Below are 18,585 nucleotides of genomic sequence, written 5' to 3'. Positions count from 1 at the left end.
CAAGAAAACCATTCTTAGGAATAAACAACCAAAGAGGCAAAAGACTTGCACACTTAAGACTACAGAACATTGCCTAAAGAAATTAAAAATAACAACAAATGGGAGGACACCCCATCTGTGAATTGGAAGACTTAATACTGTTAAGATGTCAATATTACCCAAAACCATCTACAGATTCCATATAATCCTATCAAAAATCTCAATATTTTTTGCAGAAATAGAAGCATCCATCCTAAATTCATATGGAATCTCAGGGGACACTCAAATAGCCAGAACAATCTTAAAAAAAAGTTGGAGGTCTCACTTCTGATGTCAAAACTTAGTACAAAGCTACAGTGATCAAAACAAGTTTGATGTAAAAAAAACAATAATATGGTACTGGCCCAAAGACACAGACCAACAGAATAGGAGAGAGAGTTTAGAAATAAACCTTCACATATATGATCTGATGATTTTTGAGAAGGGTGCCAAGACCAGATGGGGCTTAAAGGACAGTCTTTTCACCAAATATGAGAAAACTGGATGTCCACATGCAAGGAATAAAAAAGTGGGACCTCTACTACAACATACACAGATATTAACTCAAAATTGTTCAAAGATCTAAACAAATGAGCTAGAACTAGAACTCATAGGGAAAAAAAACAGGAAAAGATTTGTGACATCAGATTTGGCAATAATTTATTGGATAAGACACCAAAAGCACAGGCAACAACAACAAAAGTGACCTGGGTTGGACTTCATCAAAATGGTGGATAAAGTGGAACTCCTGTGCATTGTTGGTAACAGTGCAGCCACTGCAGAACAGCAGGACGGTTCCCGAAGAAATTACCACGTAATACAGCAATTCCCCTTCTGGGTATACTATACTCAACAGTGAAAGCAGGGACTCAGACAGATTTATACACTTGTGTTCATAGCAGCATTTACAATAGCCAAAAGGTGAAGCAACCCAAGTGTCCACCAATGAAAGAATAAACAATGTGATAGATACATAAAATGGAATATCATTGAGCCTTTAAAATGAAGGAAATTCTCATACATACTACTACACCAATGAATCTGAAGGACATTATAAGTGAAACAAGCCAGTCACAGACAGCTAGGACTCGTATGAGGTCCTTAGAGCAGGCAAATTCAGACACAGTAGAATGGTCATTGCCAGGGGTTAAAGGAAGAGGGAAGTGGATACAGAATTTCGGTTGGAGAAGGTGAATACGGGTTGGTACACCGCTCTGTCTGCTGAGAGGGTTTAGAAGCCAGCTCTCAGTAGCAGTGAGCACAACCTAATACCCAATCTCTAATGAGAAACTAAAGATTGGGGTTTGTGTTTTTGTTTAAATATTTTGACAGCGCAGCAAGGGGAGCAGCAGGCGGAGGTAGAGGAGAAGCAGACTCCCCGCTGAGCAAGGAGCCCGGTGTAGGGCTCCATCCCAGCACCCCGGAATCATGACCTGAGCCGAAGGCAGACACTTAATCGACTGAGCCACGCAGGGGCCCCTAAAGTTTGGTTTCTAACACTATTCTCCACTAAAAGGAACCAAGGCTCTTTGAAGAAATGGCTGATGCTAGGTCTGGAATATCTTGTAATGCTAGAAAGTAAGGAAGTAACATGAAAACCAAGGGATGGGGTACATTGAAGGGATACAGAAGCCAATAAAAACTCCCAGTGGCCAAAGCCGAAACAGTGTGAGCAACGAAATAATGTAGTATAGGATTATAAACCAAAATACAAAATACGTATGAGTCCATACCGATACAAAAGCTCATAAATAAGTGCGGGGGAAGTGGCACATATACACAGAAAAATTCCAAATGAATGTAGCTTCTATTCCTTCAAGGAGAGGAAGCTTAACTTCCCACCATTGAATGTGGGCTGTGCTTAGTAACTTGCACAATATAGAAAGTACAGTTTTTTAGAAAGTACAGTTTTTTAAAAAGTACAATATAGGAAAAAAAAAAGGAAATTTATAGTCATCTAGCAACACTATCTTGGCCAGGTGATCAAAATCGGTGTTAGTGGTAAGTCACACTGATAACATGAATCTTCGATAAGATGTAGTGGAAATGGCACCCTTGTGTTCTTCCTCCCCAAATCCTATAACCCCACTGTAACCAAGAGAAAAACCTCAAAACCTCCGACTGAGGGACATTCTACAAAATACCTGACCAGTCAGTACTCCTTAAATTGTCAAGGCTATAAGAAACAAGAAGGTCAGAGGTTAAAGAGACATGATGACTAAATGTAATGTGGTATCCTGGAACAAGACAGGTATGAGGAAAAGCCAATAAAATCTAAATGAAGTGTGGAATTTAGTTCATGGCAACGTACTAACATTAGTTGTGACAAATATACTGTAGCAATGTTAAGAGGTGAACAATAGTGAAACTAGATGAGGTACGTAAAGGAATTCTATTTTTGCAAATACTTTTGTATACCTAAGACTACTCTGAAATTAAGTTTACTTAGGGGCACCTAGCTGGCTCAGTTGGTGGGACATGCCTCCCTTGATTTCAGGGTTCTGAGTTTGTGCCCCAAGTTAGGTGGAGAGATTACTAAAAAAAAAATCTAAAAAAAAAAAAGTTAAATTTAAAAAAGGGTACTTTCATACTCGTAACTATAGGTCTAACCTTATGGAACTTAACTACCTAAATGCTGTTTAAGTTATTTCCAAATAGAATTTTCCTCAGAATGAGGATTTTAAGTCAGATTTATAGCTCAGTGTAAGTCAAGTTAATAAAAAAGTATGGCAAAACTCTTAAAAAAGAGAATTTAACCATTCTGTGAAAGGACTCCAAGTATGGACTAGTGATTTTAAAGTAGTTCTCAGGGCCATTGTCTATTATAGCCTCATTTTAGCTTTGCTCAACAGAAAATATAGGCCCTTTTTATTTTTTTATTTTTTTTTTAATTTCTTTATTCGACAGAGATAGAGACAGCCAGCGAGAAAGGGAACACAAGCAGGGGGAGTGGGAGAGGAAGAAGCAGGCTCATAGAGGAAGAGCCTGATGTGGGGCTCGATCCCATAACGCCGGGATCACGCCCTGAGCCGAAGGCAGACGCTTAACTGCTGTGCCACCCAGGCACCCCTAGGCCCTTTTTAAAGAATTGTATTTCAGGGGCTCCTGGGTGGCTCAGTCTGTTAAGCGTCCACTTTCGGCTTGTGTCATGACCCCAGAGTCCTTGGATCAAGTCCTGCATCGGGCTCCTTGCTCAGCGGGGTGTCTGCTTCTCCCTCTACCTGCCACTCCCCCTACTTGTGCTCTCTAACAAATAAAATCTTAAAAAAAAATTGTATTTCAGAAGTGACCATATTTTGATTTATAGTAAAACACCTTTCAAATAACTTACCCTAATATATCCCTTTAAAGGTCCCTCAAGTCAAATCTTAAGGATTCTTAGACATTTGTTGGCTTGGGGATTTGTCAATTATCGAGATCTTTTATTCTCAACATCCCTGAGGACAATTTTGTTAACACATTAATTACTTTTGTATAAGAGAATTTTGTCAGAATGTCAGTCTACCAAGTCAGAAATCAAATATCTAACATGCACAATTTCTACACCTAGAATAAAAGGCAAATTTTATTCAAAGACAATATATTAAAATGTAAAATTAGTTAACAATAGAGCCAGTGACCAGTTGTAAGCATTGCTGAGGATGCCAGGGTCCTAAAAGTTAATAATTAAGCTTGGTAAAGAGCAAGCACTCAGGCCTCCAATAGGCAGATAGGGTAGAAAAGCTATAGAAGCCCCAGGCAGCAACACTGCCTTAGCATCTGGGGGTGCTGCTTTCTGACACAATAGCTTCATATTCAATTATAAGGCCTATCAAAAATAATTTAAGTTAAAGCAGGTTAAAAATCAGCCCAATATTATAACTTGTATTCCCCCATTTGCTTTCTTGAGGAGACCAAGAAATGGATATTAACAGCCAGCCTGTCGGAAATTGTGAATAACTCAGTTTGTCTTTAACTCTTGGTTTTTATTCCCAAATGTCATTGTCAAGAGACAGAACGGTTGAGAGCCTCTTCAGTTCAGTTAGAACCAGGTATGGTTTTTTGTTTTTTTTTTTAAGATTTTATTTATTTGACAGAGACAGCCAGCGAGAGAGGGAACACAAGCAGAGGGAGTGGGAGAGGAAGAAGCAGGCTCCCAGTGGAGAAGCCTGATGTGGAGCTCGATCCCAAAACACTGGGATCACGCCCGGAGCCGAAGGCAGACGCTTAACGACTGCGCCACCCAGGCGCCCCAGAACCAGGTATGTTTTGGGATCACAGGTCTTTGAATATACTTGTGAAATTTCACCTATGGACTTCAAATTCAGTCTGAATCATTTTAAAGACTTTTTCTTAAATGTACCATGGAGCTCCTTGTGAGTTTCACTGAGTCCACTCATATTCTAGTCTACCCTGGCTTCCATGTCTTTTCACCAGGTACTTTCAAAATCATTTCACTATAATGACCTGAATCTGACACAAAACCTAGCAGCCATAAAAGGGGAGATTTAAGAGTTGTACCACACAGCGGTGCGTGGATGGCTAAGCTGGCTGAGCATCTGCCTCTTGATTTTGGCCCAGGTCATAATCTCAGAGTCGTGGGATCAAGACCAGTGTCGGGCTCCATGCTCAGCATGGAGTCTGCTTGGGATTCTCTCCCTCCTCTTCCACTGCCCCTCCCCCCACTCACATGCTCTCTAAAATAATAAATTAGAATTATACCACATAAAAATAATTTCTACCATGATAAGCAAACAAAACAACAAAGTGCTGGGGGGAAAGGAATTTAGTTAGCTCATTGCAAGAATAAAGGGCTCCTATTAAGGAAAAAAACCAAGGACAACAGAAAAGTGGTCAATAAACATCACGGAAAGGCAATTGGCAAAATTCAGTTTGTGGAAACCTCTACAGGTTAATCTTATTTCTTCAAATAAGGGAAAAAGAAATGGAAAGGGAAGCATAGAGATTAAAATAACAGGCACTTCATCTTCACCAAAGAAGACATTTGTATGGCCAATAAGCTTATGAAAAAATGCTCAACATTATCAATTGTCATGAACAGCAAATTAAAACCACAATGAGATACCACTACACAGAATGGCTAAAATTACAAGCTGGCACCAAACAGTGAGGATGTGGACCTACTGGAACTCTCATACCGTTGGTTTTACAAAATAGAATAACCACTTTAGAAAAAAGTATGTCAAGCTTAAGAGTCAAGTATGTCTACAACTTTGACATCTATAAAGAAAAAGATTGATGGATGCACAGATACAACATGATGAAGAAAATATGACAAAATATTACTTGTAGAATCTAGGTGCAGGTATATGTATGTTTATATCAAATAAAACTTTTCTAAAAAATTACTTTTCAGATAGATATTTGTGATAAGAAATTAGTATTTTTAGGAATGGTGGTGGTTTTTTTAAAGTTCTTTTTAAAGAAAAGATGTATACTGAAATATATCCAGATAAAATGATGCTGTGTCTTGGATTTGCTTTAAGATTAATATGAGGAGGATAAGTAGACAGGGATAATAAGAAGGGGAAAAATGGGGAAAGGATAGGAAGACAATTCACAGAAAAGGAAATCCCAGAAGTCCTAACCATGAAATGCTCCCACATAAGAGACTACCATGATGGGGTTTTTTAAACCTGTCAGATTGGCAAATAAATTGCTAATATGCTGTGGTAGTGAGGCTATGGGAAAAATGGGCACTTGTGTTGCTGGTGCAAACTAAGAAAAAACAAATTATTGATAGAAGTTTAATTTTAGATATAAATTACAAGTGCACATACTCTGACCATTTATCCTAGAGAAATTTATGTATGTACAAAATGACATAAATTTATACAAGATAATTCAATTCAGCATTACAATAGCAAAAGATTGGAAACAATTGGCCTGTTCACCAGTAAGGGACAGGTTAAATTACATACATCCATACTGTACATTTTAAAAAATGAGAGGATTTTATATATGGATATAAAATGATCTTTGGGATGTATTAAATGGAAAAAATGGCACAGAACAGCCTGTATATAGTATGTTATAATTTATATTTTAAAAAGAAATGAAGAAGTCTATTAAATACTTGCTTATTTATACAGTAACTATCACTGGAAGTTTACACTGGAAACTGATGACAGGGTTGCCTGAGTAGCGGAACTACGTTGCTAAAGTATAGGATGGGAGGGAGACTTCACTACATACCCTTTCATATCTCTCGAATTTTATTTCGTTCAAAAAATAAAATATAAACAATTTACAAATTACCCCACCATTTATTTTCATATCATCAAGGTTTAAACACCAAACTAAACTTTCCTCTGTCCCTGTCCTAAAATTCAATAAGAAAACCACCCAAGTAAATAACTGGGCAAAAGATCTAAACAGACATCCCACCAGAGACAATATGCAGATGCAAATAAATACATAAAAAAGACGTTCATCATCTTAGGTCATTATGGAATTGCAAAATAAAACAAGATAACCAGTAAACACCTATTACAATAGCTCAAATTCAAAACACTGACAACACCTAATGCTGACAAGAATGAACTCCTGCAGGAACTCTCATTCATGGCTAGTGGGAATGCAAAATGACACAGTTACCTTGGAAGAGTTTGGCAGTTTCTTACAAAACTAAACATAGTCTTACCATATGATCCAGCCATCATACTCCTTGGTACTTACCCAAATGAGCTGAAATCTTATGTACACACAAAAACCTACACATGAATGTTTATAGCAGCTTTATTCCCTTCCTACAAACCTCAGAGATTCTTTTCTAATCTGAATTGAGGGAAAATGTATTCCTACTACATGACAGCGTTTTTTCAAAGCCTCTGGAACTTAGGGCTGCCTCTACTTTACTGCTGAGGTACAACATTCTACTCCGTAATACAGGTCCTGCCAATTGAATATGAATGCTTTCACACAATTTAGGGGAAAATCTGAAAACTTTGGAATGTTTTCAATTATAAAATGAATAGGATATAACCCAGAGAAAAAACTCCAAATGAGAATCTGCTAAGGGACTGTTCATGGCAGAGGACACCAATGGGCATGCTAATGGTAAGCAGGGCCGTTGCCTCAAAATGGCATGTGGCTGCAAGTGGCCTTCTCCTGCTTCCTCCTCCCCACACCACAGAAACAGTGAGAAGGATTTAGAGCCTTCCACTCCACAGTGGATTCAGTCTCTCTTCTCACCTGGCAGAAACCTCATTCACCCAGGCAAACGGACAAGCACTCTGGTTCTGCTTCGTTCTTGGGTATCAGTGAGTGTACCAATCAGATCACAATCTCCAACGATGTCCTTGGTATCTATACGTTACTTATCAGAGCTCCCCCCCAACAATTCAAGTCCCTAGCCACAGCAAGATGGGTAACCTGTATCTAAACCTGTTTTTTTTATAGCTTTATCACCAGAGATTATAAAGACACAAAGGACCTAAACACAAGAGCAAAATTCACCATCACTACTTCTTTCGATAGTTAATGATAATACACAACCCAGGCTTGTCAAATTTTGGGATACAGATATGTCTTTTGATTGGGTGAAAAGAAAAGATTACTTTTAATCTATTCTGTGCTTTTCTTCTCCTTCCAGTAGCTACATTTGCCTTCTCAGTAATCATTCATTTACTAGCCTAAATTATGAGCTATAACCTACTAAAGGAGTAAAGTATATTAATTCATATGATGACTTCCCAAGAATGGCCACCTTTTATACTGAGCACTCAACCACTAGTGGGGCAAGACACACCCCCCCTTCATGCTTACCCACTACATAACATTTTAATGCTTTTGCTCTCATTCTTTTCCTAGAGAGGTACAAATGAAATTCATTAGCTTTAAAATAAAGTAATTGCGAATGAACTAATGTCTCACCAACCCCAATCCCAACAGTCCATATAGATTTTTTTCCACAGCAAATTAGGTACCTACTGCTCAACAGAGCAAAGATCATATTCTATTAGATCACACAGCTACAGGCACCACTTCTGACAGCTTGGTACTCTCAGCCATATATAAAAACACATTTCTACTTAAGTAGTAATACTGAAGATGTTAAGATGGTTAATGAAGTCACGTTCATATGCGATGATAAAAATACAAACAAAAATTACAATTTCTTCTTATACTATCCCAGGATTTGATGTAACAAAAATATATCTAGTTGATACACCCACTCCAAAATAAATACTCTTAGGTAATCTGCAGCCTGAAACAAGCCTTCATTTATTGACTACTTACAGTACAGTGATTTCATATCTTAGCTGGTAATCAAGGATGGTTATGTATTAAGTGAGAGAAGACGTCATCTCTCTTCCAGATATCACCCCTCAAAAATCTGGGCTATTTCAATTTTAAGAACTAGAATTGTATCTCCTGGTAACTACATGGCAGTCGTCACCCTGAGAACAGGAAAAAGGCAAAGAAAGTATACAGGACTTTGATTCTCCTACACAGGTGCACATAAAGTTAGTTTATTAAGGACTACATTTTGAAGCCAGCCATTTTGATCCAATATTTAAATAACAAGCTGTTTAATATTAAAGCAGAAGGTACTGTCACAATGTGACAGAAGTACAGCTTTATCCATAAACCCTTCACACAGTTATACAGTAAATGCTATTTTTATTTAAGCAAGGCACCCCTACTTGTTCTAAAATATAGGATGTGCTATCCCACTGAGAAAGCAAATGAGGAGACAGATTTTTTTTTTTTTTTTCCTCTCAGGAGCTGGTTTAAATTCAAGTGAAGCCATTAATGTCCTTACCAGTCAGGACTGTTTTGACATGTCACTTCACAGTTTTGAGACTAACAAACACCCTCAAGGTTTACCCACAATCGAAAAAAGTTGGGGAGTGTTCAGAGAACTTTTAGGTTGAGACTACAATTTTCTCCTTAAGGATACAGGCACAAAAGTCAAATGCCTTTTGCACAAGGCTTAGAAAGGCAAAACATTTCTAAAGACATAAAACTGCCAAACTGTTGTCATTTATACGCACTAACCTGTGGTACTTATATTTTTTGTTTTCCTTTTTTTAATTTTTACCCCTACCTAAGTAATCTAATACACCTAAAATTAAAACCACTCTGCCAAACCTTAATGATGCAAAGGTCTGAAACCTTTCCTTGCTTTGGTGAGTATTTGGTTAAAATAAGTCAGTACTTCACTCCACAGAAGTTTTATATCAGAGCCTTAATTCATAGGCAAAAAGACAAAATCTCCAACAGATCATTTGTAAAACGGGAGAAAGATTTTCAAGGACAGTGCTGAATAAAAAGATGTAGTCTTTTCATTGGGTAACACATCTCCTATGAAAACAAACTGTTTAAACATATATAATAAAAACCAGATTTTTAAATCAGATCTTGAACAGATTAAACAAAAATTTAAATTTGTGGTTTATTTCATAATTCCAAACTGAATCTTTCCTTTTCCTTTCTGAACAGTCCACTATGTAATTTGTCTTATAAGCAATTAACCCAAAACCCCCAAATTCTTTCTCTAGCAATTGCTGCTACAAAACTGGAACTTTATATTCCATGTCCAAGAAAGATGTGCAAATGAAATGCTTCTTGCTTCGTCCTGAAAATAAAACGAAAAATGTTGCACATTTATTCAAAATGAAACGGTGGTGCAAAATAAATAAAGAAAAGAAAAAGTGTTACCATATCATACCCTTTCCCAGATCATTTAGAATTACAAATTTAATACTTTTTTTTTTTAAATAGGCTTCATGCCCAGCATGGAGCCCAACAAGGGGCTTGAACTCACAACTGTGAGATCAAGACCAGAGCTAAGATCAAGAGTAGGACACTTACCTGAAAGAGCCACCCAAGCACCTCAATACTTTATTTTCTGATCTAGTGCAAATCCGTTTAGTGACAAATCCATTAAGTTGCAGTAAAGAAAATCAGTTAGGCATTAGTGTTTACAGCTTGGTATGAAGACAGATTTTCAGGGTTGAGCACAAAATATATTTTACATAGATTTTAGCTAATATTTAACATCACAAGATTGTGGGACTTTATATCCAAAAATAGCCTATGAAACTACAGTAAAGAAATACCTCATGTATTTCCAAGAAATCATTACAGTTAAATATCTCAAATACACCACTACAAATAGGAAAATGATAATAATACGTTAAAAGATATTATGGGGAAATAAAAGGTACCACATAACATTTTGTCAAGGGAGGGGACACCAACACATTTAGTAGATCTGTCACACGTTAAGTTAACTCTATGAAATCGTGTACTTCTAGGACAGACAACTATTTTCATAACACTTTTTAAGGAAAGGAGAGTGGTACATTAAGCGTAGATAATAATGATACACCCTAATTTCAAATGTATCATTTTAAACATTTTAATATCTTAGAACTAAGGAAATGTGTTGAATTTTTATAGGAAGAAAAGCTAATATAAGCACATTTTCAGTATATAATTTATAGATATTAAAGGTAAAAAATTACTTTTAGACACACAGCAGGATGAATATTGGGAATGATGCCGAAAGATTGTATATGGGAAAAATACCCAAAGCCACTATACAATCATAATGAATCCTATTTCCCAGGGGATTTTCATTCCCTATTTTGATGCTTCAGTTACCATGATTAGCCTAATCCTCATTAAGGGCCGCTTGGGTGGCTCAGTCGGCTGAGCATCCGACTCTTGATTTGGGCTCAGGCCATGATCTCAGGGTCCTGGGATCAAGCTCTGCAACAGGCCGTGTGCTCAACACAGTCTGCTTCTCCCTCTCCTGCTTCTTGCCCTGCGTACATGCACACACCTTCTCTCTCTAATAAATAAATCAAATCTTTAAAAAAAAAAAAAAAAAGAATGGTTTTCACCATATCACAAATTAGTGAGTTAATGCTTAATTTATCAATTAAAAATAATTCTCACAATTGTACCTCTTAAATTTACCTTATTATCTGGAGTCCCTAAGAAGTCTTATTTTCCCTTTGGACACGAATTCAGGAACAATTCAATATACCTATGGTCTGAGAGTGACAAAAAAAGATTCATTTTGAGAAGTTGTAAAGGGAGAAATAATACTATAGTCATTTTCTCATAGTTCAGACAGCAACTCAACCCTTTGTCCATTACATTTCCTAATTAAAAACAAAAACAAAATTAAGAAACAAGAAAAAAAAATCCTACCTCTGTATAGAAACATGCAGGACAATTAGCAAACAAATGCTTTTCATTACAATATAGTGTTTTGTCTTTTTTACATTTAATATTAACAGAGCACAGTTTTCCCAAGGAAAAAGTCTAGGCAAACTCCAAAACAGAGAAAGGCAAGGACAGACATCAAAAATGACAATGAGAACCACAGGCAGCACTTACGAACATGGGACCGGTCCTTGAGCATAGCCGCAACAGCGTCCTCATGGGTATCGAAGTGCACGTCAGCTTCTCCAGTGGCCTTCCCATTAGAACTGTATTCCATGGTGATTCTAACAGGCTTCAGCGGCGCAAAGAACTAAACAACAAACAAAAGAAGCCAAAAGGAATATAATGGTTGTAGGTCCAATTTCTAGCAGTCTAAGGCTCTGCAGTTTTCTTTCAGACTCTGATTCATACACCCAAGAAATTTTTTTTAGAAAATTTCTTTAAGGAACAAAGTAGTTACACATCTACCATGTCTTCTGGTTTTTCCAATCCTCTGAGAACTCAAGGTTACATTTCAACTATCTGTTCACAGAAAAAAAATTCTACAATATTTAATACACCTAGAGTGCTCCAACTTTCTTATGTCAACAAGAACCACTTGTATCACTGCTCCCACACACATCCTTCCCTGTTTCTAAAGGGCGTCCGTCCTTCACTTCTCAGTAAGTCCCCTTCACATCAGCTCCGTACCTGCTCGTCAGTTTCTTACCAGCACTACACGGACACAGCTACCACACTGAGCAGTTATCGCAAACCAGAGCAACAGAATGTAATGCTTTAATGAGATCACATGACCTCTGTCTGGTTAAAGATATGATTCCTATCAGGCTTTTTGAAATAATGAAAACAACTCTGAGGACCCACTACTAACTGAAGATTCTAGGTTGGATCTACCTTAAGTACATGTCTTCAAATCATGAAGTCAATACGGCTATTGTTGTTTCCCTTTGTTTTCATACATTATGCTATAAAATAAAAATATTTTAAAAATTCCTTTCTCAAAAACTAGGGAATGCTGATGAGGAAGCCTACAAGCTTCTAAGAATTCAGGAGCACTGGGATTCTTGTTTAGTATATAACTGCCCTGTGACAAATTCCCTGAGTCTCGGTTTCCTAAAATCAAAAATGAGTAAGTTGGACCAATTTAGAGAAAAACGAAACTTTCTTACTTTGAACACTAAAGCTACATCATATCATTTGATGTCTACGAAATCCTCTTATTATACATTTGAACTTAAAATGTAATAAAACCCACACTTCTCAGTTGAAGAAAATAAAACAGGCTTCCACAACAATGGAAATGCCACCTTACTGTCCAAAAATAGTTCAGAAATAGGATATTTTCTTCTTTATCTTTCCCAAGTTTATATAAATTCAATTTTAGAATTTTTGTTCAAACCTATTGAGATTGGATATCTTACTGCCACACACGTTTATAATGTCTTGGGCATTAGCTTGGAAAGGCAATCCTCTCATGTGGACAAAATGTAGTGAAGATGTAGTTCCAAAATCAACAGCCTCTGGAAGCTTTTCTGACATCTCCTTAGGCAATTCTGAGAAGTGGAACATGAAGCACTGTCAGTAACATAAGGGCTTCAAGAGTTATTAACAGATTATAATTAGGTATGACTGTTATGTCAAAATCCTCAATTCTTCTTCCAGTAAGGAAGAAGGGCTTTAATTTTAAAAGCAAAAATGTTGTGAAATTTCTGCCACCTAACAAATACCACTTGAACACCCATGAGGATTTAGAGTGAAGATTTAGTCCCTAAAACCATAACCAGATTACAAAAAAACAGATCTTTCTGTAAGAACAGAGAGAAGGAAAAATGATTATGAGTGAAAAAAAAGGCAACAGAAACTTTCTGGGTTATATGCACGTAAAAAAAAAAAAAGAATAAATATGGTAATGGGATAATGCCACAGCACGAGTTTAACGGTTTACTCATTAGAGAGAGAGAAAGCAGGCACCCACGAGAGAGTGGGGGGATAGGGAGACAGAATCCTGAAGCAGACTCCCTGCTGAGCTCGGAGCCCAACCCAGGGTTCAATCCCAGGACCCCCAGATCACGACCTGAGCAGAAATCAAGAGTCTGACGTTCAACTGACTGAGCCGCCCAGGCAGCCCACCATGGCATGACTTTAAAAAGGATTTATCAAACTTCAAAAATTCCACATGTCACTTTGTGTTGGGAATCAGAGGAATAATTAAATACAGAGGCAAACAGCACTCCTTACTTGGTCAACATTCCAGCTCTCTAACTACATCTTTTCTCACCTTAGTTTAAATGTTGACATTTTACGTTCTTTTATTATATTTGTGCCACCCAGCTTTTTATATAGAATCCACAAAAATGCTTCTATAAAAAAATTTTACGAAATAATTAAGCCATCTGCATATGTTCAAAGTACATTCTACACTCAAATAAATCTTCCAACTCAATTCCCTGGTCCTATAATCTAATAATTCCATACAACATGGTCATAAAAAATTTTTTTAAATATCAAAACATACAAAATAGATCCAATAAGTCTCAACAAGATGCAGGTCCTTACCTATTTCCTTCTCACTTTCAAAAGCTGTCATGGATCGAATATCCTCATTTACTTCGTGTTCTTCAAAGACCATTTCTGGCTCAGTTATATACTTAGCAGTAGGAGAAGATGACATTTTCTTTCCCTTATGAGAACCAACATGTGTTCGGACTTCATTCCTTCTGCTTGGAAATATCTCTATATACCTATATCAAAACAAAAGTGAACAGACACAAACAACGCAAACTAACTTTACATTGAAGTCATTTAAAATAAAACATGTATATATAATATTTCCAACAGCTTATGAAACACAAGTGTCCAAAGGTAAGAGATGAGGGAAAAAGACTAGATATAGATATTAATCCATGAAAAGTACTCTCAACAGAACATGTCACTGATTTACTCTCCCCCACACCCCTGTCCAAGATAACAGCTTTCTTCATATACATTTTAACAGTATTTTCTATTCTGTTTCACTTCATGAAAACAACTATGCCAAGATTAACTGTGTGTATGAAAATACCTGGTAAGAAGAGTTTTGTTTTTTATAGTTCGTTAACAATCTCTTAAAGCCTGCCAAGTCAATTCTGTGAAAATTAATGATATCTGTGTAAGATATTAAAAGTCAGGGGCGCCTGGGTGGTACAGCGGTTAAGCGTCTGCCTTCGGCTCAGGGCGTGATCCCGGAGTTATGGGATCGAGCCCCACATCAGGCTCCTCCGCTATAAGCCTGCTTCTTCCTCTCCCACTCCCCCTGCTTGTGTTCCCTCTCTCGCTGGCTGTCTCTATCTGTGTCGAATAAATAAATAAAATCTTAAAAAAAAAAAAGTCAGAATATATGAGGAGCTAACATCCTCCAGAACTTCAACAAGACACCAATGAGAATTCATGAACTAAATGTCAATTCTGACTTGCTATCTGCTTGGCAGTGGGATTATCTATTAAATCATAGCTTCTGAAACCAGTTTCTTTTTTCTCAAAACTGCTTTTCCAAATTAGGTTTATAAGCCTGAATTGCAAAAATCATTTTTATTTATAGATCTATAAAGATTAGATAAGCACCACTTCTTAATTTATTGAAGAGATTTATACACTGCCATAACGTTCCCACATAAAAACATAACACTGATCTGTTTGTTCTAAGACATAAGAAAATGTGAGAGTACTAAAAGAAAATGGGAGAAGAGGGTGCTTTGCATACACATTTTTATTTTAAAAAAATTTAATGAAGACCTCTGAATCAATTCTATACACAGATCCTGAAATAAATGGCTTTAAAATGGCTTTTCATTTTTTTTAAGCTTCAAAGGAGCCAAGTAAAACAGCCAGAAAGCAGCAAAACAGCAATCTAAAACTGAAACTTTTAAATACTCCTCCAAATTTGACACAAATGAACCCATCCAACACTACATGCATCCAATGTGATGTGATATGCAGTACACCGCAATACCTATAGTGTATTCATACCAAAATGTTAACCCGAATCTATTCAAGACTTCGGCTTTAACTTCCAGTTTTCAGGAAATAATAGAAGATACAAAGGAACAAAGTAACACCATGAAGAAGCAATAAGATCAATATAAAACATGAGACACTGTACAGGATGACTGACTCAATTTCCTCAAAAATTAATTGCATTTAAAAAGGGGAAGGGAGCGGCGCCTGGGTGGCACAGCGGTTAAGCCTCTGCCTTCAGCTCAGGGCGTGATCCCGGTGTTATGGGATCAAGCCCCACATCAGGGCCTTCCGCTATGAGCCTGCTTCTTCCTCTCCCACTCCCCCTGCTTGTGTTCCCTCTCTCGCTGGCTGTCTCTATCTCTGTCGAATAAATAAAATCTTAAAAAAAATAAATAAATAAAAAGGGGAAGGGAATAAAAATATAAAGGAGAAGGGGACTTGCTCTAGTTTAAGAGAACTGTAGATATAACAATCAAATGCCGGGGTGCCTGGGTGGCTTAGTCATTGAGAGTCTGCCTTGGGCTCAGGTCATGATCCTGGGGTCCTGGGATCGAGCCCCGCATCCGGCTCCCTGCTCAGCGGCGAGTCTGCTTCTCCCACTCCCTCTGCGTGTGTTTCCTCTCCAGACTGTCTCTCTGTCAACTAAATAAATACGTTCTTTAAAAAAAAAAAAAAATCAAATGCCACGTGTGGACCATATCTAGATTCTGGTACCAAAAGAAAAAGAAAAAAATAAAACAACAAAACTCTTGAGGGGCGCCTGGGTGGCTCACTGAGTTGAGTGCCTGCCTTCGGCTCAGGTCACGGTCCCAGGAGCCTGGATAGAGCCCTGCATCGGGCTTCTTGCTCGTGGGGAGTGTGCTTCTCCCTCTCCTCCCAGCTCAGTGCTCTCTCTTGCGCTCTCTCTCTCTCAAATAAATTAAAACAACAACACAACTCCGAAAACACAATTTTGTTATAATTGGGAAAGCGTGACTATGGACTGGCATTAATTAATAAATTACTGCTAATTTTGTTAGACGTGATGATATTAGGATCACATAAGACCATGTTTTTTAAAGATGCATACTGAAAAAACAGATGCAGCAAATATAACAAAAGTTAATAATCTGTTAATACTAAGTGATGAGCATTTGACAGATTATCATGCCATTCTCTCTGCTTTTCTATGTTTAGGTAATTTTACAGTTCTACTACAGTGCATTCATCAAAATGACCCAACATATGATACTGAGCATTACTAGAATCTGCTTCACTCACCGGTTACCAATTTCTTCCCTATGTTTCAATAGGGCTTGGTTGGCCATTTCTGGTTCTTCAAACTGCACATAGGCTTCTCCTGTTTTTCTTCTCCCTCTGTAGTCCATGACAAAAGTGATGTCTACTATATTCAGTCCTAGGACACAAAAAAAATTATTACAAATCAGTGCTAACAGGAGTCTTTTTTATCTTTAGGATTAATACATTCATTCTACTAGTAATTTTTTTTATTTTATTAGTAAAATCTTAGGCCCGTTTTGCTAGTCTCTAAGCTGGATACATGCCTAATGGGAAGATAATTATTATGCGGCAAAGCTAGTAACACCTACACATCTATATTTCCAGAATATTTATGATTCATGCAGTTCATCTAAAACACACAATCTTTTTTTTTTTTTGCCCTTACTTATGTAGTAGGGGAAATGGGAATATAGACTAACATCGCTACTAATGGTACGTTTTTTTACAGCTAAGAATTAGATGATAATGCTCTTAAATGATATAAATTGTTACTGTCTTAGACAAATATGGCCACTCTTACATGAGGTTATCTTCCTCAACAGTAAAATAAACATGCATGAAATAATTCTGAAATATGACATCCTCCAAAGATCAGCATAATAGGTCAAAACATTTACATAATCTATAAACATTGGTAACCCGAGTGAAGAGTTCTCCCCTAAAGAACCTAATATAACTGCATGCAGTTACCTAGGAAAAGGTTCATCTAAGATATAAAAGGTTCATCTAAGATATAAAAGGAAACAATAAGGAAAAAAAAAATGAGACCCCAAACATGATATAACTGAAAAGCACCTGCAAAGAAGTCTACAATGTCTTTCTCATTGCAACTGTAAGGAAGTCCTCTCAAACGAACCACGCCATCATTTACCACAGGTGAAGATTTGACCTGCAGGCTCTTCATTAAGGCATCCACATCTTCATTGTTTATCTCATACACTGCAAAGAAAAAGCACAAAAAGTATGCAAATTTACATAGCAAAAGAAGACACTAAAAAAAAAAAAACATACTAACTGGGTTATCCAAGAATGTAAAAACTAGTATTTTAATCTTTATGTACTTCTCTGGAGAAAATAACAAATGACATTTACTGAATATCTACTATGTGCAAGCTGTGACTTACTTAAACATTCCCAACTTGTAAGGTAAACTTGGTCAACATCCTCATTTTATAGATAAGAAACTGAGCTTCTCTCTGTGTTTCATTTCATACCCTATAAAAGGGTGTATTCATAATACCGATCTCCTCCATTATTGCTGAGGACCAAATGAAACTTCCTTAGAAAGTATAGGCTAAGTTCACAAAAAGCCAGAACATGACTTCACGTACCTTCCACATATCGTTGTCCCATGTACATGCGATGCTTTTCTAAGGCTTTTTGAACATCCTGCTCTGACTCCATTTCAATTAAGGCATCACCCCTTCGTTTCCCATCTCTATTTAAGAGGAAGTGTATTCCATTCTCACCATTGCGGATTCTGCAGTCTGAAAGTATGGGAGTAAAATCAAAACCAGAAATCAAACTTTCAGCTCAATTATAAAAGTCGCTAGAATGCAATCTTCCAATTCCAACAACAAAACAAAACATGAACCATAATGTCTATCATATTCCTTATAGAAAACCCCATCACTGAAGGCATCCAAATGCTAATGAGATGATAGTCTATAAAATGTTCCACCTGAAAAAGATAGCAAACCTTAGCACATAAGCTTATGATCTCCTGATTATTAAAATAGCAAACAGGCTCAACACAAAATATATCACATCCTTCCCAATGCTCCTACAATCAGTTTCAAATCATAAAGAATTAAAATATGCTTAAGTTTATACATAAGTGTTTTCTTTTGTTATAATCCCAACTATAGGAACTTTAAAATAAATCCTGTAAGAACAATTTTGATACCATAATTGAACTTTGCCCCCTTTTTATTACCAAGATCCCTATACTGCATTTGTATAATGGCAGTGAGTTCAAGATGTAAGTGGCTTCATAAAATACTTGACCCATACAATGCTATGCACATCAAAGAACTCAATACATTATTACATCATTTTACAACATTTAAGATGGCATCCTCTAAAAGCCTTTTGTGGGGGGGGGAC

General features: G+C 37.0%; 1 protein-coding gene across 1 annotated transcript in view; it reads right to left on the bottom strand.

Moving 5' to 3' along the window:
* Positions 1–8,468: 8,468 nt before the first annotated feature.
* GRSF1 (G-rich RNA sequence binding factor 1) overlaps positions 8,469–18,585 on the bottom strand; it is a 13,836-nt gene continuing 3,719 nt past the window's right edge. Inside the window, exons 2-9 of the mRNA XM_034670946.1 lie at positions 17,811–18,011; positions 17,275–17,418; positions 16,459–16,594; positions 13,759–13,943; positions 12,634–12,755; positions 11,377–11,512; positions 10,951–11,027; positions 8,469–9,601 (exon numbers count right to left, since the gene is read on the bottom strand). Of these exons, the coding sequence (XP_034526837.1) occupies positions 10,978–11,027; positions 11,377–11,512; positions 12,634–12,755; positions 13,759–13,943; positions 16,459–16,594; positions 17,275–17,418; positions 17,811–18,011 (974 nt within the window). The 3' untranslated portion in view covers positions 8,469–9,601; positions 10,951–10,977. The remainder of the gene's footprint in view (positions 9,602–10,950; positions 11,028–11,376; positions 11,513–12,633; positions 12,756–13,758; positions 13,944–16,458; positions 16,595–17,274; positions 17,419–17,810; positions 18,012–18,585) is intronic.

The sequence above is a fragment of the Ailuropoda melanoleuca genome, chromosome 11 (assembly GCF_002007445.2).
Source record: "Ailuropoda melanoleuca isolate Jingjing chromosome 11, ASM200744v2, whole genome shotgun sequence".
In the NCBI taxonomy this organism is placed as follows: domain Eukaryota; kingdom Metazoa; phylum Chordata; class Mammalia; order Carnivora; family Ursidae; genus Ailuropoda; species Ailuropoda melanoleuca.
The sequence above is the reverse complement of the archived record's forward strand: the minus strand, read 5'-3'. Positions and strand labels throughout refer to the sequence as shown.